The following is an 18,020-nucleotide window of genomic DNA, read 5'->3' as shown; positions in this document are numbered from 1 at the left end:
CATGGTTCCCTCTCTCAACTGGTTCCATCTGAACGCCACCCAGAACCTCTGGAGCTACTTTTGGCAGAGCGTGCAGTGAGAATCGGGGACATCCAGGACGGCCGCACCGGTCCGCTGACGACACGACGACACTGGCGCTCCTTGGCACGTGGTCGACACACAACGAGTGTGGATGGAACCCGGTTACACACATTAAACAAGCCGCCTGCGGGGCTCATTGTTTCATCCCAGTTTGTAAAGCCGACGATGCAGAGACAGCGATCCGATGCTCACAAACACAGAGTGGCTACAGTGTGCAGGACAAGGCTGAGAGACGTCCTGTCCTCATCCCATTTAAAGCTGCAGAACAAACATCAAACAGCCAGAGGTCGCTTTGATTTGACCCCTGGAAGAAGGTGGTGGCCTCTCGGTTGTGTCCGTTCAGAGTCCACAGTCACACTTTGACACCATTTGTCCTCACTGGGCCACAGTCCAGAGGTCTGTCAGAGACTTCTAACTAGTTTACCCAGAATCCTTTGCAGTGTCATAGAAGCGATCCGTGTGTGAAGTCTCTTTAAATCCCACTCAGGACGCTTCTTTTTTAAGGCATAATTCATAAGAACTGATATGAGTTCAAATATCTCAATGTGACAACTTGTCATGGTTTTTATCTTCACGTGACATTAAAAATAACCGTAATCTGTTTGTTAATTAGTTTAGTATAAACTCTTTTGTAGCATTAAATGCTAATCGCGATTATCATTTCTTCTTCAATGGCAATTTTAAAATGAGCTTAAACGCTTCTTGAATAGATGCTGGGAGGTTAAAGGTCATCACTTTGGAAATTAAACAACTGCTCCCAAATTCTTTGTATGAATGTGATGTTTGTTTGGATCTTTATACATGACAATAAAAAGCACTTTGATTCCATGGGATCGAATCATGTGTCACATGTTTAATGTTGAAGAAACACTTTCCCAGAATGCTTCACTTTGAAGGACCCAGTCATTCATTGAGATTACATCCATACAATTATATTCATGGTAACCAAAGTAATACGTGGTGCTGAAGGAGCTCAGTCCACTATGTTCAAGCTACTGAGGTCTTCCCTTTGAAGATAGAAGAGTTTATGACACGAGGCGACGAGCAGAAACCTGATCATCAAATAAAGTTTGGGATTCCATACGTTGCCCGTTAATTAAACAGTTTCTAATAAAAGTCATTTATTAACATTAGAAACATACCATTATATTCCTGTTGACCCAAAGTAATACATTGATTAACTAAATGTTGTACTATTATATTAACGTTAATAAAAACAGAAGTACCTGATATTAGATGTTATTAAATCTTTTCTTCAGAGGTTCGCTGACGCTTTCAAAAGGTTCTTGTTCAGAACAAACCTGATTATGTGAAATAATATTTGATTTAAAAAGATTTGAAGTTAAAATCGGCTGAAAAAAAATTACACAATTATATTTTAATTATTTTTTCATTACAAGCTTCTTGAAATCACCTTGTATATTTCATGAATGCAAATGAAGCACACACACAAATCAGGAAAAATCATTATAAAAATGTATTTGTTTTATATTTAGAGGTACAAGACAAAAACATTTTATTCAAAAAAATTCTTGAACATTAGAACAGAAAAAGATTAAGATTAAACCCTAATTACGTCCCAACAATGATGATTATTGATTCATCCACAGAGGCAACGAGCACAGCAACATTAAAACACACCTCGCTGAGCTCTTTCAGACGTTCATCTGCAACACCACAAGTCCCAGAGAGCTGTGGACCCCCAGAGTCCAGACCAGCTCAGGTACCCCTCACCTGCTCCACCTGCACCTACACCCACATGAACCTACATCAGCTGTACAGACTGAACTATGTGGTGAGCAGAGAGGAAGGTTCTCCACCAGGAGGAGACTCTCCCTCCTACAGAGAACACAGAGACACTGAGGAACCAGAACCAGGCCAGAAAAAGAACCCAGGATAAAGAGGTTCAGTGAAGGTGGTGCTGAAGGTGTGGAGGTGGATCAGTGAGTCAGAGGAGACTCTGTAGAAGGACAGAGAGCCAGCAGGACAGTCCACATACACTGCTACTCTACCAGAGGAGGAGGAGGAGGAGGTGATGCGTGTTTCTGTCTTATTGTGACAGACATAGTAACCTTTATCAGAGCATCTCAGACTCCAGGACTGATGATTCCATCCAAACAAACATTCATAACTGTTTCCTTTCCTCTTGATTCCTCTGTAACTCACTGATACATGAACCTCTCCTCTCCACTCGACCTCCCAGTAACAGCGACCAGTCAGACCAGATCTACACAGCAGCTGAGACCAGTAGTCAAATCTGTCTGGATGATCAGGATATGACTGAACCTCCTTCACAAGTGTCACCTTCCTGTTGTTGTCGGACAGTTTAAGTTCTCTGTTTACTGTGTTTGTGTCGATTGTGAGTTCACAGGAATCTGATGAGAGAACAAGACACAAAACAGCTGCAGTTATTAATCATGTGTTCATCTAGTGACACTTTGATGATGACATCACAGAGGTGAATGAGTGATGTCACAGTGTGATGAATCAAACTCAAAGCTCACTTACACTTCATCAGACCTGGTCTCATCCATCGGACTCCATCAGGCTCCACCCTGAAAGGAGGAGGGGGGTCAGAGCAGCATGGAGACATGGACATGACATCACTCTCATACACACAGCTTTGTACTTCATGTCCACATGGACCACCTCTTCTTCTTCTACTGCAGTGGAGCTTCTTCTGATTGGCTGATGACCACAGCTCATTATCCCCAAAGCAGCTACGACTTCAACCCAGAGATCAATAGTTGTGAACTTTCTAGAGTTTAATGTTCAAGAACTAGTTCTCAAGAAAGAGTGGCAGCAGAAGATAATAAACTCTCAAGATCCAAACTGAGTTTGCAGCTTTTTACACCACAAACTGGGACACAGGCTGAGTTTCATAGAAACAGACAATAGGAGAGACGGAGCCACGGCTCTAGTTACTGAAACTCATCTTTTTCTTTTGATTTCTGTTCAGCTTCATTTAAATATGTAGAGAAAACCGATGGAGAAAACACTTTATCTCTGCGCTAAATGTTGGACACTTGTAGAACAGGTGGAATACCGTTTAGTAGGTATTACTTCACCAGGGGGGGGGGACACAGTCCAGAGGGACTTTACCCTCCTCCCACCAGCAGGGAACACAAAGGATGGCAAGTTGCACCCTTCTCCTCTGAAGCCACATTGTTTTTTGTCCAATTAATGAGTTTTGGGAGACACACTTATCTAGAGACATGAGGTTTGGCTACATAAATATATCTAATAGTTCATTCTGACTGTTCGGTCTGACTGTTCTTATATTTAACTCAGTGAAATTTGAATGTAGTAAAGAAATCGGCAAAAAGAAGGCAGATATTTAATTGTAAAGGAAAGTTGGAAAACAAACAAGTCACATTAGTAAATGTTTGCGCTCCACTGATAATCAAAAGTTATTTTTCATGTGCTTAGTTAGCAGTTTGCTGTCTGGTCTTGATTTAAGGGTTAGCTAAAGGGGGAAGCAGGGTGTGCAGAGCAGGCAGACACGAGGACACACACGGACAATCAGAAGCTTCTCTGTAGGTCTAGAGCGGGTCGGTTTCTGTCCTGACTGAGGAAGCAAGGTCAGCGGGTCAACCAGCAGATGTGCCAGATGAAGGGGGTTGAAATTCACACCACACGATCCAACATCCACACTCTGTTCATTGTTTACATTATGTCCGGAGTTCTGGACATTGAATGTGACCAGATCTTTAGATGCGGGGGGAGGAAGATCCTCCCCTACGCCAGCTTAGGGCCAATAGAAATCTTTTCTTTGTCTTTCGGGTTATAAAACATGATGTTCTTGCTGATGTTAGTTAGTTGTTCTTCCAGCCTGCGGGCCGGTAGGATTGCTCCTGCCTTTGCAAACGCAGCGCTGTTACTTGACCTGTGATCTGACAAATAAATCTACCAGAACAAGAGAAGTTGTTTGGCTGAATTCTTCCAGACGTCCCCATCCAGGCTTCACATTTTTGAACACGTGCCTCTGATGCGTTCGTTCGCTCCTTCTCTTTTTAAATTTTCTAACACCACCTAACGGAGAAAAGTCCTTCTATAACTTTACTACATGATATTATTCTTCAAACGGGGGGAATATTAAAATGTGGAGTGGACTTTAACATAGTTATGAATAGTGGTCTAGACACAACAAACCAGAAGAAGAAAAGTCAATATTGGGTTCAAAGAATTTGGTATAGTTGATATCTGGAGAGAACTCCACCCCCCCAGAAAGGACTTTACACACTACTCTGCACCCAACAAGAGTTACACTACAATTGACTACTTCTTTATGAATAAAAAGGACATTTACAGAGTTACGGAGTGTGAATCTGGAGCAGCAGACATGTCCGACCACTGAGCAGTTTATCTCAACGTCAAGTTAAAACCTCAGGAGAAAAAAAACAATATGGAGGTTACACTTTGGAAAACTGAATTATAAATCAGTTGATGAGGAGATTAAAACATACCAAAAAGAAAATGATAATGAGGAGGTTAACCCTACAATCCTGTGGGACGCCATTAAAACAGTTATGAGAGGAAAACCAATAGTGAAGCAGAGCTAATAAGAGCTAAAGAAGGAACATTAAGGATGGAACAGGAATAATGACACCAACTTGAATGACAACATGAAAAGACTCGACATTGCTTCCAAAAATAAAAAAACATGAATAAGCTCCTAACTACAGAGATAGAAAAGAACACAAGCTTTCCTAAACAATCCTACTATGAGGTGTGACCCAAAGCAAACAAACTAGTGGCAAAAAGACAGAAGAAACAACAGGCAGGACAATCCATAAGAGAAAGGACACAGCTACAAATGTAACACTGTGAACCCAAAGAGATGGAAAACACTTTGAGGAACTACTATCTAAAGCTGTAGAGTCAATACCCAGCTGCCAAACTAGAACTGTCCTAGAGACGCTGGACCTACCAGTAATTGGGACAGAACAGAAGGACCTTTTGACTTCACCTGTTACACAAATAGAAATAGAGAAAGCTGTGGGTAGACTGGAATAGATCATTTAGTGAACTACTTCTACTGGTACTTGAGGCGTCGTTTATTCTCTTGCTTCCGCACATCACAGGATGACATTTTTTATTTTCCCATGCAAAGGCCCGCGACCCACTACAAAAAGATATCAGCATATATAGGATGTTATAGATGAAGACCAGAGATTTGGACTAAGTGAAAAAACTATTCAATATGTTAAAACTAGGGCCGGGACTTTAGCGCGTTAATTGCGATTAATTAATTACAATAGTTTCTCACTGGATGAGTTTCGGAGGACCGATTATACTGGAGCACCAACTAGCGTCCATGACTTCAGACAACAACAAACCACAGTGAACATGAACGAAGAAGCTGATGAGACCGTGTCGGTTGGCCCCGTGAATGGGAAATCTTATTATAATAAACACACGGATGGAAGCGTCGATAAGAGCGTGGTTGTGTGCAAGCTGTGCAACAAGGAATTCACATCGAGCCTCAAGTATCACCTCAACGCAAAACAATTAGCAGCTAGCGTGGACGTTAGCCCGACTCCGAGTACAAGGACCCACACTCAACCCACACTGCACCAGATGACTGGTTTAAGGACCAGGGTAACTAAGTCCACGTCTGAAAAAATAACCAATGTTCTGAATGTACTTGAAAGTATTGGTCTACTTAAAAAAACATAGTTTACAGAAGGTCTACTTACCTATAGGCTACCTGAATTTCTGAAAGTACTATATTTCTAAATATGCTATTGCTACACTAGAATTGGTCGAATAAAAATAAAAATCCATGTGAAAAAAATGACTTCTCACTGTTCTTAGGTCATATATTTGTATGTATAATATATGCGATTAATTTCGATTAATTAATTACAAAGCCTCTAATTAATTAGATTAATATTTTTAATCGAGTCCCGGCCCTAGTTAAAACACCATAAAACAATTGCAAGGATACAAATGAATGCAGTGTGACTGACAGTAGAACACTGGAGCGCTCCACCAGGCAGGGACGTTGTCTTTTACTGACTCTATTTGCAATCTTTATAGAGTCACTGGAACAAGCAGTTAGAATAAAGATGAAGGTTGGAAAGGAAGAACACATCATCAGGCTTTTTGTGGATGACGTGATCGGTTACTTAGAGGAGCCTGACATACGCCTGCATCTATTAATCAATCAACTTCAGACGTTCAGCTCTATAAATTAAAAAACAGAGATTTTAACATTGAATCACAAACCATCTGAAATTTTACAAAACAACTCTTGACTTAAAATGGAATTCTAAAAGAATGACACACAGAGGAACTATAACCAAAAGTAATGATGATCGACACAAAGCCAACTGTATTAAAGTGGATCAAGACATTAGGAGTGATATGGAGAGTGGGCTGTTGTCACATTAGATTTCAGCTCACAAATAGATATTATAAAATGGAGCAAACTTCTAAAATGCCTCTGTTTCTTTAAATCATTTCCAATCGCAATTCAGAGCTCAGGATAAAATGATCTTAAGGTTTGGGGCTGTGTCACTACCAAACCTCCAGCATACTTACAAGCAGCTCACATTAGACCAATAAGATTCATTTGTTTAAACATAGGATTCCATATGGACAGAAATATTAAGCATGTTACGGACTTTGCGATGGGGGCTCAGGAGCTGGCTCAGGAGCTGCTTCCGCCAATTGACATTCCACCAAAAGACCCTAATAAGACGAGTCTTCACAAGATTCGGGTGGGATTGTCTGCATGGAATGCTGCATTGAAGACAACTCGGAAAATACGGGACATCAATCCGGACGATTCTGTATTTTAAGGGCCGAGTGGCGACACTACAGGTATCTGCTGGAAATTCTGTTAGCAGCTAGTAAAAAGAAAATTACAAAGAGATGGAACAGGATAGAACCACCAACACTAGAATCATGGTTGAATATTGTGACTGAAATGAACAACGTGAAGCTGTTAACCCACAAAATAAGAACCAAAGAGGAGCAGCCGTGTTTAGATTTAGATTTTTTTTTAGTTTTAGTTTTTCTTGTGTTTGAGTGTGTGTGCGTCTTGTCTGTGTTAAAAAGGCAAAAATAAATTAATAATTAAATTGGGAAAATAAAGGAAACAGCTGCTGCTGGAAACACTGAGACTGAACCAAACAGGAAATGAGCTGCACAACCAAAGCTAGGAGCTAAAAGAGGCTAACCAGCTGTGTAGAGCTGCAGAGATGGAGACTATTCTCTGAGGGTTCATCTCCACCACACGACTTTTCACCATCACACAGTCAGCTGATCCGTGGTCAATGTAGAAGTATTGATTGTTGGATGTTTTGGTCCTGATAAGCAACCTCTTGTGTTCTTGTAATAATGACTGTTGTCTCTCTGAAGGAAAGTAGAAAGTAGCCTGAAATCAGGTTCACTCAGGTTGTGTCACAGATCTCTTCCGTTCTGACTGACATCTCTCAGTGGATGTCCGCTCACCACCTAACGATCAACCCTGACAAGACCGAACTACTTCTCTTTAAGGGAAAAGACCCTCTGACAGAGGACCTGACTGTCAACTTTGGCAACTCTGTGTTAACGTCCACTCTGACTGCTAGGATCCTCGGTGTGACACTTGACTCCAACTCTCCCTGAGGGCCAACATCACAGACAAAACACTCTATAACAAGTTGTAAAACGGCTTATTTGATGACATTTTCTTGTTTCTTGTGCTCCTAAGTTTGTATCTCTATGGTTGAATTGCACTTATTGTAAGTCGCTTTGGATAAAAGTCTCAGCTAAATGACATGTGATGAGATGTAAAAATCAAACCAGCACCGGAAACCTTCTGATGAAGGTCGGGGAGAATGTTGTCTCCTAGCTACAGTAGTTTCTATCCCCTGTGGTCTGGAGGTGAAGATGTTACAGCTCAGGTGGGTCTGCAGCCACAGAGCACTCCCTGAGTCCCCCTAGAACTTTAATCCTAAACAAACCTCTTTGGGCTCTGACACATCAGGTCCACAATCAGCTGTTGGTTCTTCACTGAGCGCCTGTGGCCGACTGTCATCTGTAGTTTCAACAAGTCCAGTCTTATCATCCAGGGAACTGTCTCTCAGTGCAAAGCACCAAAACCAAGTGAAGCTGAACTCCTTTAAAACACCAGACATTCCTGCAGCAGTAATGCATCAAGACTGTTTGTCTTTTAATAATAATGTCTGGACTAAAGGACAACACAGTGAAAAAGATGACCAACATCTAAGTGTTGTTTGATGAGAGCCCACAAACCTGCAGCGTGACGACGTTCACTCACATCAACCCACCATGATGCCATCAACGTGTCAGGATTCACCACTGTCCTCGCTTATAACATGGAAACAAGACAAGGCTCCAGAGAAACAAGCTATTCATCACCTTCCTCCCTGTTTAGGTTCATCCTGGCTACTGTTCCTCACTACTTCTGTCTGTACTGAGGTTCTGATGTGGGACACAAACAGTTTGATGAGTCTCTGGTAGTTTGAGGTCAGCTTGGTGTCTCAGGGTCACATTAACCAGACTGACAGTGGGACAGAGAAAAGGTTTCCAGCTCTCCCTCCTCTACCAGACTGATGGTCTGTGGCTGCAGCCTCTTCATACCTGAGAGTCTCCAGTCTCCAGTGTGGATCCTCTACTCCAGCAGAAAGCAGCATCACTCCTGAGTCTCCTGGATGGTTGTAGCTCAGGTCCAGCTCTCTCAGGTGGGAGGGGTTGGAGCTCAGAGCTGAGGCCAAACAAGCAAAGCCTTCCTCTGTGATCAAACAGCCTGACAGCCTGCAGACACACAACAACACACATGTCACATGATGTGAGGGAGCTGTGAAGGATGGAAGGTCACTGCAGTACTGAGATAATGTCAAATCATGGGTCACATTAATATTCTAACTTACTGACTGCTTTCCAGTCACAACCAAACACTAATGTACATCCACAATCTGCTAGAAATATTGGACGTTAGCTAATATTATTTGGCACATTATATTAAAACAAAGCATAGAACAATTTAACATTAAAAACATATTAAATTAAATCTTGCAAACAGAAAGAATATTATCAAAGTCAGAAATGTACCATTGACGAAAATAATGGAAAGAAGTAGGCATTCATTAAATACTGACCTGAGAGTCTCCAGGTCACAGTGTGGACTCTTCAGTCCAACAGACAGAAGCTTCACTCCTGAATCCTGCAGGTCGTTGTTACTCAGATCCAGATCTCTCAGACTAGAGGACTGGGAGCTGAGGACTGAGGACAGAGCTTCACAGCTTCTATCTGAGAGGTTACAACCATAAAGTCTGAAGAGACAATCAACAAGAAGAAAGATAACATTTCAATTTCTGTTCTACTTTAAACAAGAGGAAAACATCAACATGTTGACGCCTTGGGCCCTGTCTGGAGGACCACGGCTGCATAAATAAAGACTCCCATACACACCCAAGAACCCTGAGCCTGCTTCCTATTTTCCTCCTGGGCCTGACAAGGTTTGTCTGGTCCACAGGGTTCTCACAATATCATGGAAACAATAACATGAATCCACAGAAATGGCTTTTGATCGTGAGTTTTATCTCTGACGTTAGTTCCTCTGGGCCCATAGTTCTGGTTTATTTCTGAATATTTTTTTTTCTTTTCAAATTTGAAATCTTGAAGAATAGATTCATAGATTGAGAAAGGAAGATCCTTTTTACACTGCATGGAACTGATGGAACAAGTTTAGAGACACATTTAAATCACTGAAGACAAACTAACGTTAATCTGACCTGAGAGTCTCCAGGTCACAGTGTGGACTCTTCAGTCCAGCAGACAGCAGCTTCACTCCTGAATTCCGAAGGTTGTTGTTACTCAGATCCAGCTCTCTCAGACTAGAGGACTGGGAGCTGAGGACTGAGGACAGAGCTTCACAGCTTCTCTCTGAGAGGTTACAACCATCAAGTCTGAAAAGACAACAATGAAGAAAATATGAACAATAATTTCAAACAATGGTACCAAATCAGAGTCATGATGTTTGAATCAAACTCTCTGTACTTACAGAGCTTTGTTGGAGGCTTTGACCACTGGCACCAGCCTCAGAAGAGCCTCCTCTGAAGCAGAGTATTTCTTCAGGTCAAACACCTCCAGATCTTCTTGTGATGACAGTAAGATGAAGACCAGAGCTGACCACTGAGCAGGAGACAGTTGATCTGTGGAGAGACGTCCTGAACCAAGGGACTGTTGGATCTCCTCCACTAGAGAACCATCATTCAGTTCATTCAGACAGTGGAACAGATTGATGCTTTTCTCTGGAGACACATCCTCACTGATCTTCTCCTTGATGTACTGCACTGTTCTCCGTTTGGTTTTTGAGCGACTTCCTGTCTGTGTCAGCAGACCTCGTAGGAGCATCTGATTCGTCTCCAGCGAAAGACCCAGGAGGAAGCGGAGGAACAAGTCCAGATGTCCATTAGGACTCTGTAAGGCCTGGTCCACAGCACTCTGGTAGAGACACATTGGTTTAGGTTTGTCGCCAAAGACTTTAGACACCGGGAAGGTTGTTTGTTCTTCTGAGAGCAGATTGACACCAGAGCTGATGAAGGTCAGATGGACATGAAGAGCAGCCAGAAACTCCTGAACACTCAGATGGACGAAGCAGAACACCTTGTCCTGGTACAGTCTGCTCTCCTCTCTAAAGATCTGAGTGAACACTCCTGAGTACACTGAGGCTGCTCTGATATTGATGCCACACTCTGTCAGGTCGGATTCATAGAAGATCAGGTGGCCTTTCTGCAGCTGATCAAAGGCCAGTTTTCCCAGAGACGCAATCATCTTACTGCTCTCTGGACTCCAGTGAGGATCCGTCTCAGCTCCACCATCGTACTTGACCTTCTTCACTTTGGACTGAACCACCAGGAAGTGAATGTACATCTCAGTCAGGGTCTTGGGCAGCTCTCCTCCCTCTCTGGTCTTCAAATTCTCCTTCAGAACTGTAGCAGTGATCCAGCAGAAGACTGGGATGTGGCACATGATGTGGAGGCTTCGTGCGGTCTTCATGTGAGAGACTAGCCTGCTGGCCTGCCCCTCATCTCTGAACTTCTTCCTGAAGTACTCCTCCTTCTGTGGGTCAGTGAACCCGCTGACCTCTGTTACCATGCCAACACACTCGGGAGGAATCTGATTGGCTGCTGCAGGTCGTGTGGTTATCCAGAGGCGAGCAGAGGGAAGCAGCTTGCCCCTGATGAGGTTTGTGAGGAGCACATCCACTGAGGAGGTCTCTGTGACATCAGTCAGGATCTCATTGTTGTGGAAGTCCAGAGGAAGTCGACACTCATCCAGACCGTCAAAGATGAACACAACCTGGAACTCTTCAAACCTGCAGATTCCTGCTGCTCTGGTTTCACTGAAGAAGTGATGAACAAGTCCCACCAAGCTGAACTTCTTCTCTCTCAGCACATTCAGCTCTCTGAAGGTGAATGGAAATGTGAACTGTATGTCCTGGTGGTCTTTGTCTTCAGCCCAGTCCAGAGTGAACTTCTGTGTTAAGACTGTTTTCCCAATGCCAGCCACTCCCTTAGTCATCACTGTTCTGATTGGTTCTTCTCCTCCAGCTGAGGCTTTGAAGAGGTCTTCTTGTCTGATGGTTGTTTCTGGTCTGGCTGGTTTCCTGGATGCTGTTTCAATCTGTCTGACCTCATGTTCTTCATTGACCTCTGCAGTCCCTCCCTCTGTGATGTAGAGCTCTGTGTAGATCTCATTCAGAAGGGTTGGGTTTCCTGCTTTAGCGATGCCCTCAAACACAGACTGGAACTTCTTCTTCAGGTTGGATTTGAGTTCACGCTGACAAACTGCAACACAAAGTCCTGAATGAAGACAACAAAGAAGATCAATGAGTCAAAGAAGAGATTTCAACATCTCCTTTTCTCCAAAAATGACTCTATGATTATATTCTGTCCATCTCTTGAGACATTAGTGAAGGTTTATTCATCAGCATGGTAAGTCTTTAGAGAAATCCTCTTACTGCTCTGCAGACGCTCAGCCAGCTCCTCCTGCTTCATTCTCCTTAGGAAGTGCACTGAGATCTTGACAAATGCCTCTCTGCTTCTCCTCTGGTCTTCATCCAGAACCTCCTCTTCCTCTAAGCATTCAGGGTAATCTGAATTTACAATATTCTGGATGTTCATCAGCTCGTTCTTCATAAAAGTGAGGATGTTCTCTTCCAGCAGCTGGAACAGAACATTCTATGAATAAATCCACTGGTCTACAAAGTGCAGATGTGTGAAATACAAGTAAAAAAAACTTTGTTACTGTTCTCAAGTAGACATTTTGGGTGTCTATACTTTAAAGGAGTATTTATTTTTCAGACAGCTTTTTACTTCTACTTCTTACATTTTCACGCAAATATCTGTACTTTCTACTTCTTACATTTTAAAAACCACCTCGTTACTCCTATTTCACTTTGGCTTGTTTCCCGGCTTGTCATCATTAAAAAAAAAAAAAAAACGGATCCGGATAAATCGCGCCGTCGATCGAGTGAAGATGAGATTGTGGTTGGATGAGAAGTGTAAACATTTACCATCCAGACACCTTATTGGTTTTCTCCTCGATGCGCCTCACATGACACAAATCAGAGTGACGCCGGGTGCGTAAAGTGGTGCAAGGATCCTTTTTCAGGAGGCAGGTTGATGGTACAAGTTGATCTCAGTTGGTATTTAGTCACATGAACGCGCCTCCTCCTCATGCAAAGTCCATATAACGTTAAATGAGTATCTTCATGACCAGTGTTGGGAAAGTTCACTTTCTACATGAACTAGTTCAAAGTTGAGTTCACAAATTTTAAAAATGAACTAGTTCAGTTCATAGTTTAAACTTCAAAGTATTTGAAATAAGTTCACAGCTCCAAAAAATGAACTAGTTGAGTTATTTTTTTACCATATGTTGCTGCAAGCTATTTTTTTTTCAAAATTATTGTCACAGCCCTCTGAATGTCGCCATGATTCCATCATCTGGCAGGTCACGTGATCTGAAGGCACCTTCCAATCGTATTATAACGAACTGACTGACTGTCCTTAATGGTCCTTAAGTAGTTTTGAAACCAGTGCTTTTATACTTTTACTTAAGAAAAAAGCCTGAGTTGATACTTCAACTACTACAAAAGTATTTTTAAGACCTGGTATCTATACTTCTACTTGAGTAATGAAAGTGAATACTTTTGACACCTGACAAAGTGCAGCATGGAGATGATGGTGAACTGAGAGATGTTAAAGTAGTTGTTCATGTACACACCTTGAAGATGGAGTCCAGGTGTGTTTGATGCTGCTGGGCAGACTCTGTGGGAACCTCTGAGCTCTCCTGGTCCTCTCTGTGGAGGAACATGAACCATCACATGGTGTTTGTACCATCAACACCAATACAACATTAGTTAAAGATATTGGCTTCTGTCATGAATGATCACCATGAAAAGATGCTGAAGACTGTTGATGATGACGGACATTTTATTAGTTGAGTGACAGTCAGCCATCAGTTTCATCTGGTTTTAGTTGTTACTGTGGGTCATAAAAACAACGTCCCCTGACCTCCAGAAGTGCTCTTTGGATCTTCTGAAACTAGTCTTTGGACCTTTTCACTACTGACAATTCTTTCTCCAAACCTCTGCATGGAGTACAGAGACCACGTCAGCTGGTCCACAGAGCACTGAGTTTATTCTAATCACATGTTCAGTCCCAGTATCTGTCTCCAGAAACCTGCAGCTGTCTCAAGATGTCACCTCTCTGATCCTGATGTGGAGGAACTAGCTCATATTGTGTTTACATCTGTGGATGTTCATGATTTACACTTCAACACACACAGACCAGTTAGATAAAGATAATAAGTTAATTTCTGTAATTCATAACTGAGGATCAGAACAGTTCTTTATCTGTTCAGGAACTCACTGTGGGTCAAAAGAACGGCCTCCATCTTTGAAGTTTAAAGGATTATCTTTAGACCAATCACTCTTCATGGACACACAGCTGGGTTCAGGAGACTTTCTTCTCTGCTGATGTGAACTGAAAGAAACACTGAGATTACATCATCACATCATCATTTAATCATAAAGCATCAGCTTCACATGGTGTCTGTCCTCACAGAGACCAAAACAAGGTAAAGGTCCATGAAGTGATGTCTGGATGTGGACCACATGACTCCCTGTAGTGGTCTAGGTCTAATGGTCCCACTGAGAATCAACAGCTCAGTCTTTCAGTTCACTGTTTATTCACCAGTCAGTTTGGTTTAGTCCCAACAGGTCTCACCAAGTCCTCCATGGAGCTCTCCCTCCCTCACTGACACTGCTGAAGGGCCCTGGAGCAAGAAACCCAGAACCTACACCAGAGAGTCTGGTAGAAACACCTCATCATCAGCCTGAGACCCTCACCTTGAATCAACAGAGGGACGGACATCTTTGAAGACTATAGGAGCTTCCATAGACCGGTTACTCTTCATGGACACACAGCTGGGTCCAGGTCCAGTTCCAGGTCCAGGTTCTGGTCCTGGTCTCTTATGGATCCTGGTCACACATGTAGAACCAGAGTCAGTGAGTCATAGACGTTGGGACATGGAGAAGAGTGGAGGACAGTGTGAGATGGTCCTCTCACCTCTGAGCTTTGGTCTGTCTGTCATGTTCCCCACACAGAGGGGCTTCAGAGGGAGGGACTCCCTCCTCTGGGTCCTCAGCCTGATTCATAGCAGAGTCCACACCTTCACACCTTCACAACAAGCTGCTGGGAGAGCTCACACATTATTTATCTTCATCAGGACAAACACACAGAGCTCATTCGCCTCAACACTAAAACCCTCATGGGACATGTAACCTGCGTATTGTCTGCAGGATGTTCAAATTGTTATTGGGCCACAGTCTTGGTTCGTTGCGAAAACATTAGATAAGACTTTGACACATACAAAAGGTAATGGAGCCACTGAAGGGTTTGATTTAAAGAGATTATATTGAATCGAGTAAACACCAGAAAGCATACTTTCAATTAAAATCCTGCACAACATTGACTAATCTCTTATTCATGGTTTTATCAAAAGTCAGTGAATTCAGATGAAAGGAATCAAAAGAGTAAGTGAGTTGTGAGCTCTGTTGCTCTCTTTGTTCTCCCACACTGGTGCACTAGATGATCAGAAGTGAAGAAGAAGCTGTAAGAAACTCCTCAAATCCTTGGTGTAAGGAGATGATCGGGTTCAGTGGTGGCTCGCCATCTACCTCCTCAGGGAGAATTCATTATCCAGAAGGTATTTAGGGAACCTCATAAACCTTGTTGTAAAGTTGTAAACTTCTGGTGTAAAGTTCGTTCAATCACCTCCTTTCTGTCACATGAGTTCAGTCTCACGACTCACACAAAGTGTCTTTAACACTTTTGCCAGTTATTACTTTGGTTGCTGAACTACTTTAAAACCGTTAGCACTTCTTCCTGCTAATTTTTTTCCTAGAGGGGCGGGACTTATTTTCATTTACCCAATCAGAAGTCTGCATTTCCCGAAATAGCCAGTGAAAAGCATAACTATGTAAAACTTCTGTGATTGACACACTGCTCAACAACCAGAACTACAATAGATCAGAATGACAACACACATTTAGATCAGGGGTCCTCAAACTACGGCCCGCGGACCGCATACGGCCCCCCTTCACATTTGACCCGGCCCCCTGAACAATACCAGAGACGGAAAAACATGCTACGACCTCACTTTGCCCCAGCACGTTTTTACCCTTATGGCCACCCATACCCCAGTCATAGAACGTGAACGCGACCCCCCCAGAACGGAATAATGGCAAAAAGGTTGGGTAAGAGAAAAATGTATTCAGAATGCAGGGTATTTAACCCGCAGTGGACACACGATTATTTTTTTGTTCAATTCAAAGAAAAGGCTGTTTGTCTCGTCTGTCAAGAGACGGTGGCGGTATTCAAAGAATACAACCTGCGCCGACATTACAGAGCAAACAGAGCGTCTCTCAGGTGTGTTTCAGAGCACTAGTTTGGCCAAACCAATGACACTAGCAGACTTCAACTAATGACAGCTGGGTACAATATTTTAAGAAGAACCATTTAGTTAATAAGATCTTGTACGTACATTAATTCATGATAGTGCTCCTTAACCAATATTTTGGTTTCTGGAAATTAAATAGGATCCAGTGGTCGTGGTTGTGAAACAAAATCTAATAATTCTAATGCAATGTAGTGCAAAGTTATTTTAAATGATGCAAAAGCAAAACTTTATCAAAATAACAGTTGTATGTTGTATTTGGCAATACAAATGACTTTGGACCACGACATGTCTTTAGCCTGCTGGCACATTTTACTGAACTTCCTCCATAACCACACACAGATACATTCATACAGACCCAGGTACGGGGCGTCCAGAGGGTCATACTTCATCTCCCCTTTTCCCCAAAGTAGTTAAAAAGCCGTAAATGAAAATGCTCACACTGGCAGAACTGCCTTATCTGTAGGTCACCTAGTTTATTGCAAATATTAAACCTGAATTATAGATATCAGACACATTAAACATGAACATGGCACTGTCTTGTTTAATTCTAGGTGCTAGATATTCGGGTTGTCACGATACCAAAATTATGACTGATACTATACCTGGCAAAATATTACAATACTCGATTCTTTCGATACCACAAAATGTATCTATGATAGTAATAAATAAAACATCTGTAAGGTTCCCTTTTTACCAGCCTGTTCCTGCCCAGCTTTTTGAACACTTAACAAATGTCATTCATATCAGTATTAAACCACAGCAAGATATTAATGACAACAACATGGTAAAATCATAGCATTGATTATACACAGCTATGTAGGCCTATTGTCCGTACTACATCGTTGTTTCCATAAGTATAAATTACATAATTTTACAGATGTGTGTTTGAGGTGGAAAAAAACTAAAGCTATGTGGGCTGGATACATTAAAGATGGACACATAAGTAAAGGGCAATTTCTCCCCTTTATTGAAAAACGACAATGAAAATTGCATCAAGTGTATTATTTGGTACAATGTTGTGTGCATTCTGACCTCATGATCACATGGGGATACATGGGGGAAATTGTAGGTCATTTTGCATGTTTATATTTCTGCTGACTATTCAGTAACTTCTTTGCTGTCTTGCTTTGTCTCGTGTTGCTGATGTTTGACTGTTAGGAAAGTTGTTGTGAAGCCAACAAACACAGCTACAGGCTGCAGATCTCACGGGTTTCCCCGTGTGACACACACGCTTCTGCATGATTCCACACACAATCACGCCACACATCCAACGTCTCACGCTAAAAACAACAATCCGCGCTGGATCAATGTGCATTGATCCAACCCAATCTCAGCTGCACTTACTGATCTTGTAGACATGATCTTCCTCAGTGAGCAGCTCTCTTCTGTCCTCAGCAGGTCTGTAGAAAAAGAGCTTGGTGCTTCACTCCAGCTTCCATCAGACGGAGTGAAGTGACCTGAGAGTGTTTTTACTCTTCACTCCACTTGTTGGGGAGGAACAACTTACCCACAAACCAGTGTCCTGCTGCGATGTCAATCATTTACCTTTATGACAAACTGCAGCTTCCTCATAAAGTACATGTTGTTACAAGCAGGATTCAAAGGCAGTATACATGGGACCTTGAACCCTCTGGATCAGATATCTGCTGTGCAAAGGATTGTGGGTAAGAACAGCCATAAAGAAGCCTGCTTGCTTACAGTAAAATGTGACTGAATGTAGAACACAAACTAATTCTTTCATCAACCCCCCAAGGAGGAAAAACACCAGCACTGTGAAAACAAGCTGCAGGAAAGTCAAGAAAAATATAAATTCATATTTTCACTATTTGTAAAATTGTCTTTTTTTTATTTGTATAATTATTATCATTATCATCATTTTTCTGTAATTTAATTTTCATGACCTCATCCCACTTGTTCCCTCCATTTATTTTTCCTCTGGATTATTGCAATAAATC

The 18,020-nt window shown here is 42.2% G+C and overlaps 1 protein-coding gene across 2 annotated transcripts in view; it reads right to left on the bottom strand.

The window, feature by feature from the left end:
• LOC119224815 (NACHT, LRR and PYD domains-containing protein 12-like) overlaps window positions 1–17,638 on the bottom strand; it is a 91,425-nt gene extending 73,787 nt beyond the window's left edge. The window contains exons 1-12 of one of the 2 annotated variants that reach the window (XM_062562610.1): window positions 17,410–17,636; window positions 14,673–14,798; window positions 14,453–14,584; window positions 13,974–14,087; window positions 13,327–13,402; window positions 12,062–12,266; window positions 10,100–11,903; window positions 9,831–10,004; window positions 9,195–9,368; window positions 8,677–8,850; window positions 2,590–2,636; window positions 1,541–2,456 (exon numbers count right to left, since the gene is read on the bottom strand). In XM_062562610.1, coding sequence (XP_062418594.1) covers window positions 1,921–2,456; window positions 2,590–2,636; window positions 8,677–8,850; window positions 9,195–9,368; window positions 9,831–10,004; window positions 10,100–11,903; window positions 12,062–12,266; window positions 13,327–13,402; window positions 13,974–14,087; window positions 14,453–14,584; window positions 14,673–14,761 — 3,525 coding nt within the window. In that variant the 5' untranslated portion in view covers window positions 14,762–14,798; window positions 17,410–17,636 and the 3' untranslated portion in view covers window positions 1,541–1,920. Of the gene's footprint in view, window positions 1–1,540; window positions 2,457–2,589; window positions 2,637–8,676; window positions 8,851–9,194; window positions 9,369–9,830; window positions 10,005–10,099; window positions 11,904–12,061; window positions 12,267–13,326; window positions 13,403–13,973; window positions 14,088–14,452; window positions 14,585–14,672; window positions 14,799–17,409 lie in introns of those variants that run through there. The other variant, XM_062562606.1, reaches the window with a different exon arrangement.
• Window positions 17,639–18,020: the final 382 nt, after the last annotated feature.

Source organism: Pungitius pungitius, chromosome 5, assembly GCF_949316345.1.
Source record: "Pungitius pungitius chromosome 5, fPunPun2.1, whole genome shotgun sequence".
Lineage (NCBI taxonomy): Eukaryota > Metazoa > Chordata > Actinopteri > Perciformes > Gasterosteidae > Pungitius > Pungitius pungitius.
The sequence above is the reverse complement of the archived record's forward strand: the minus strand, read 5'-3'. Positions and strand labels throughout refer to the sequence as shown.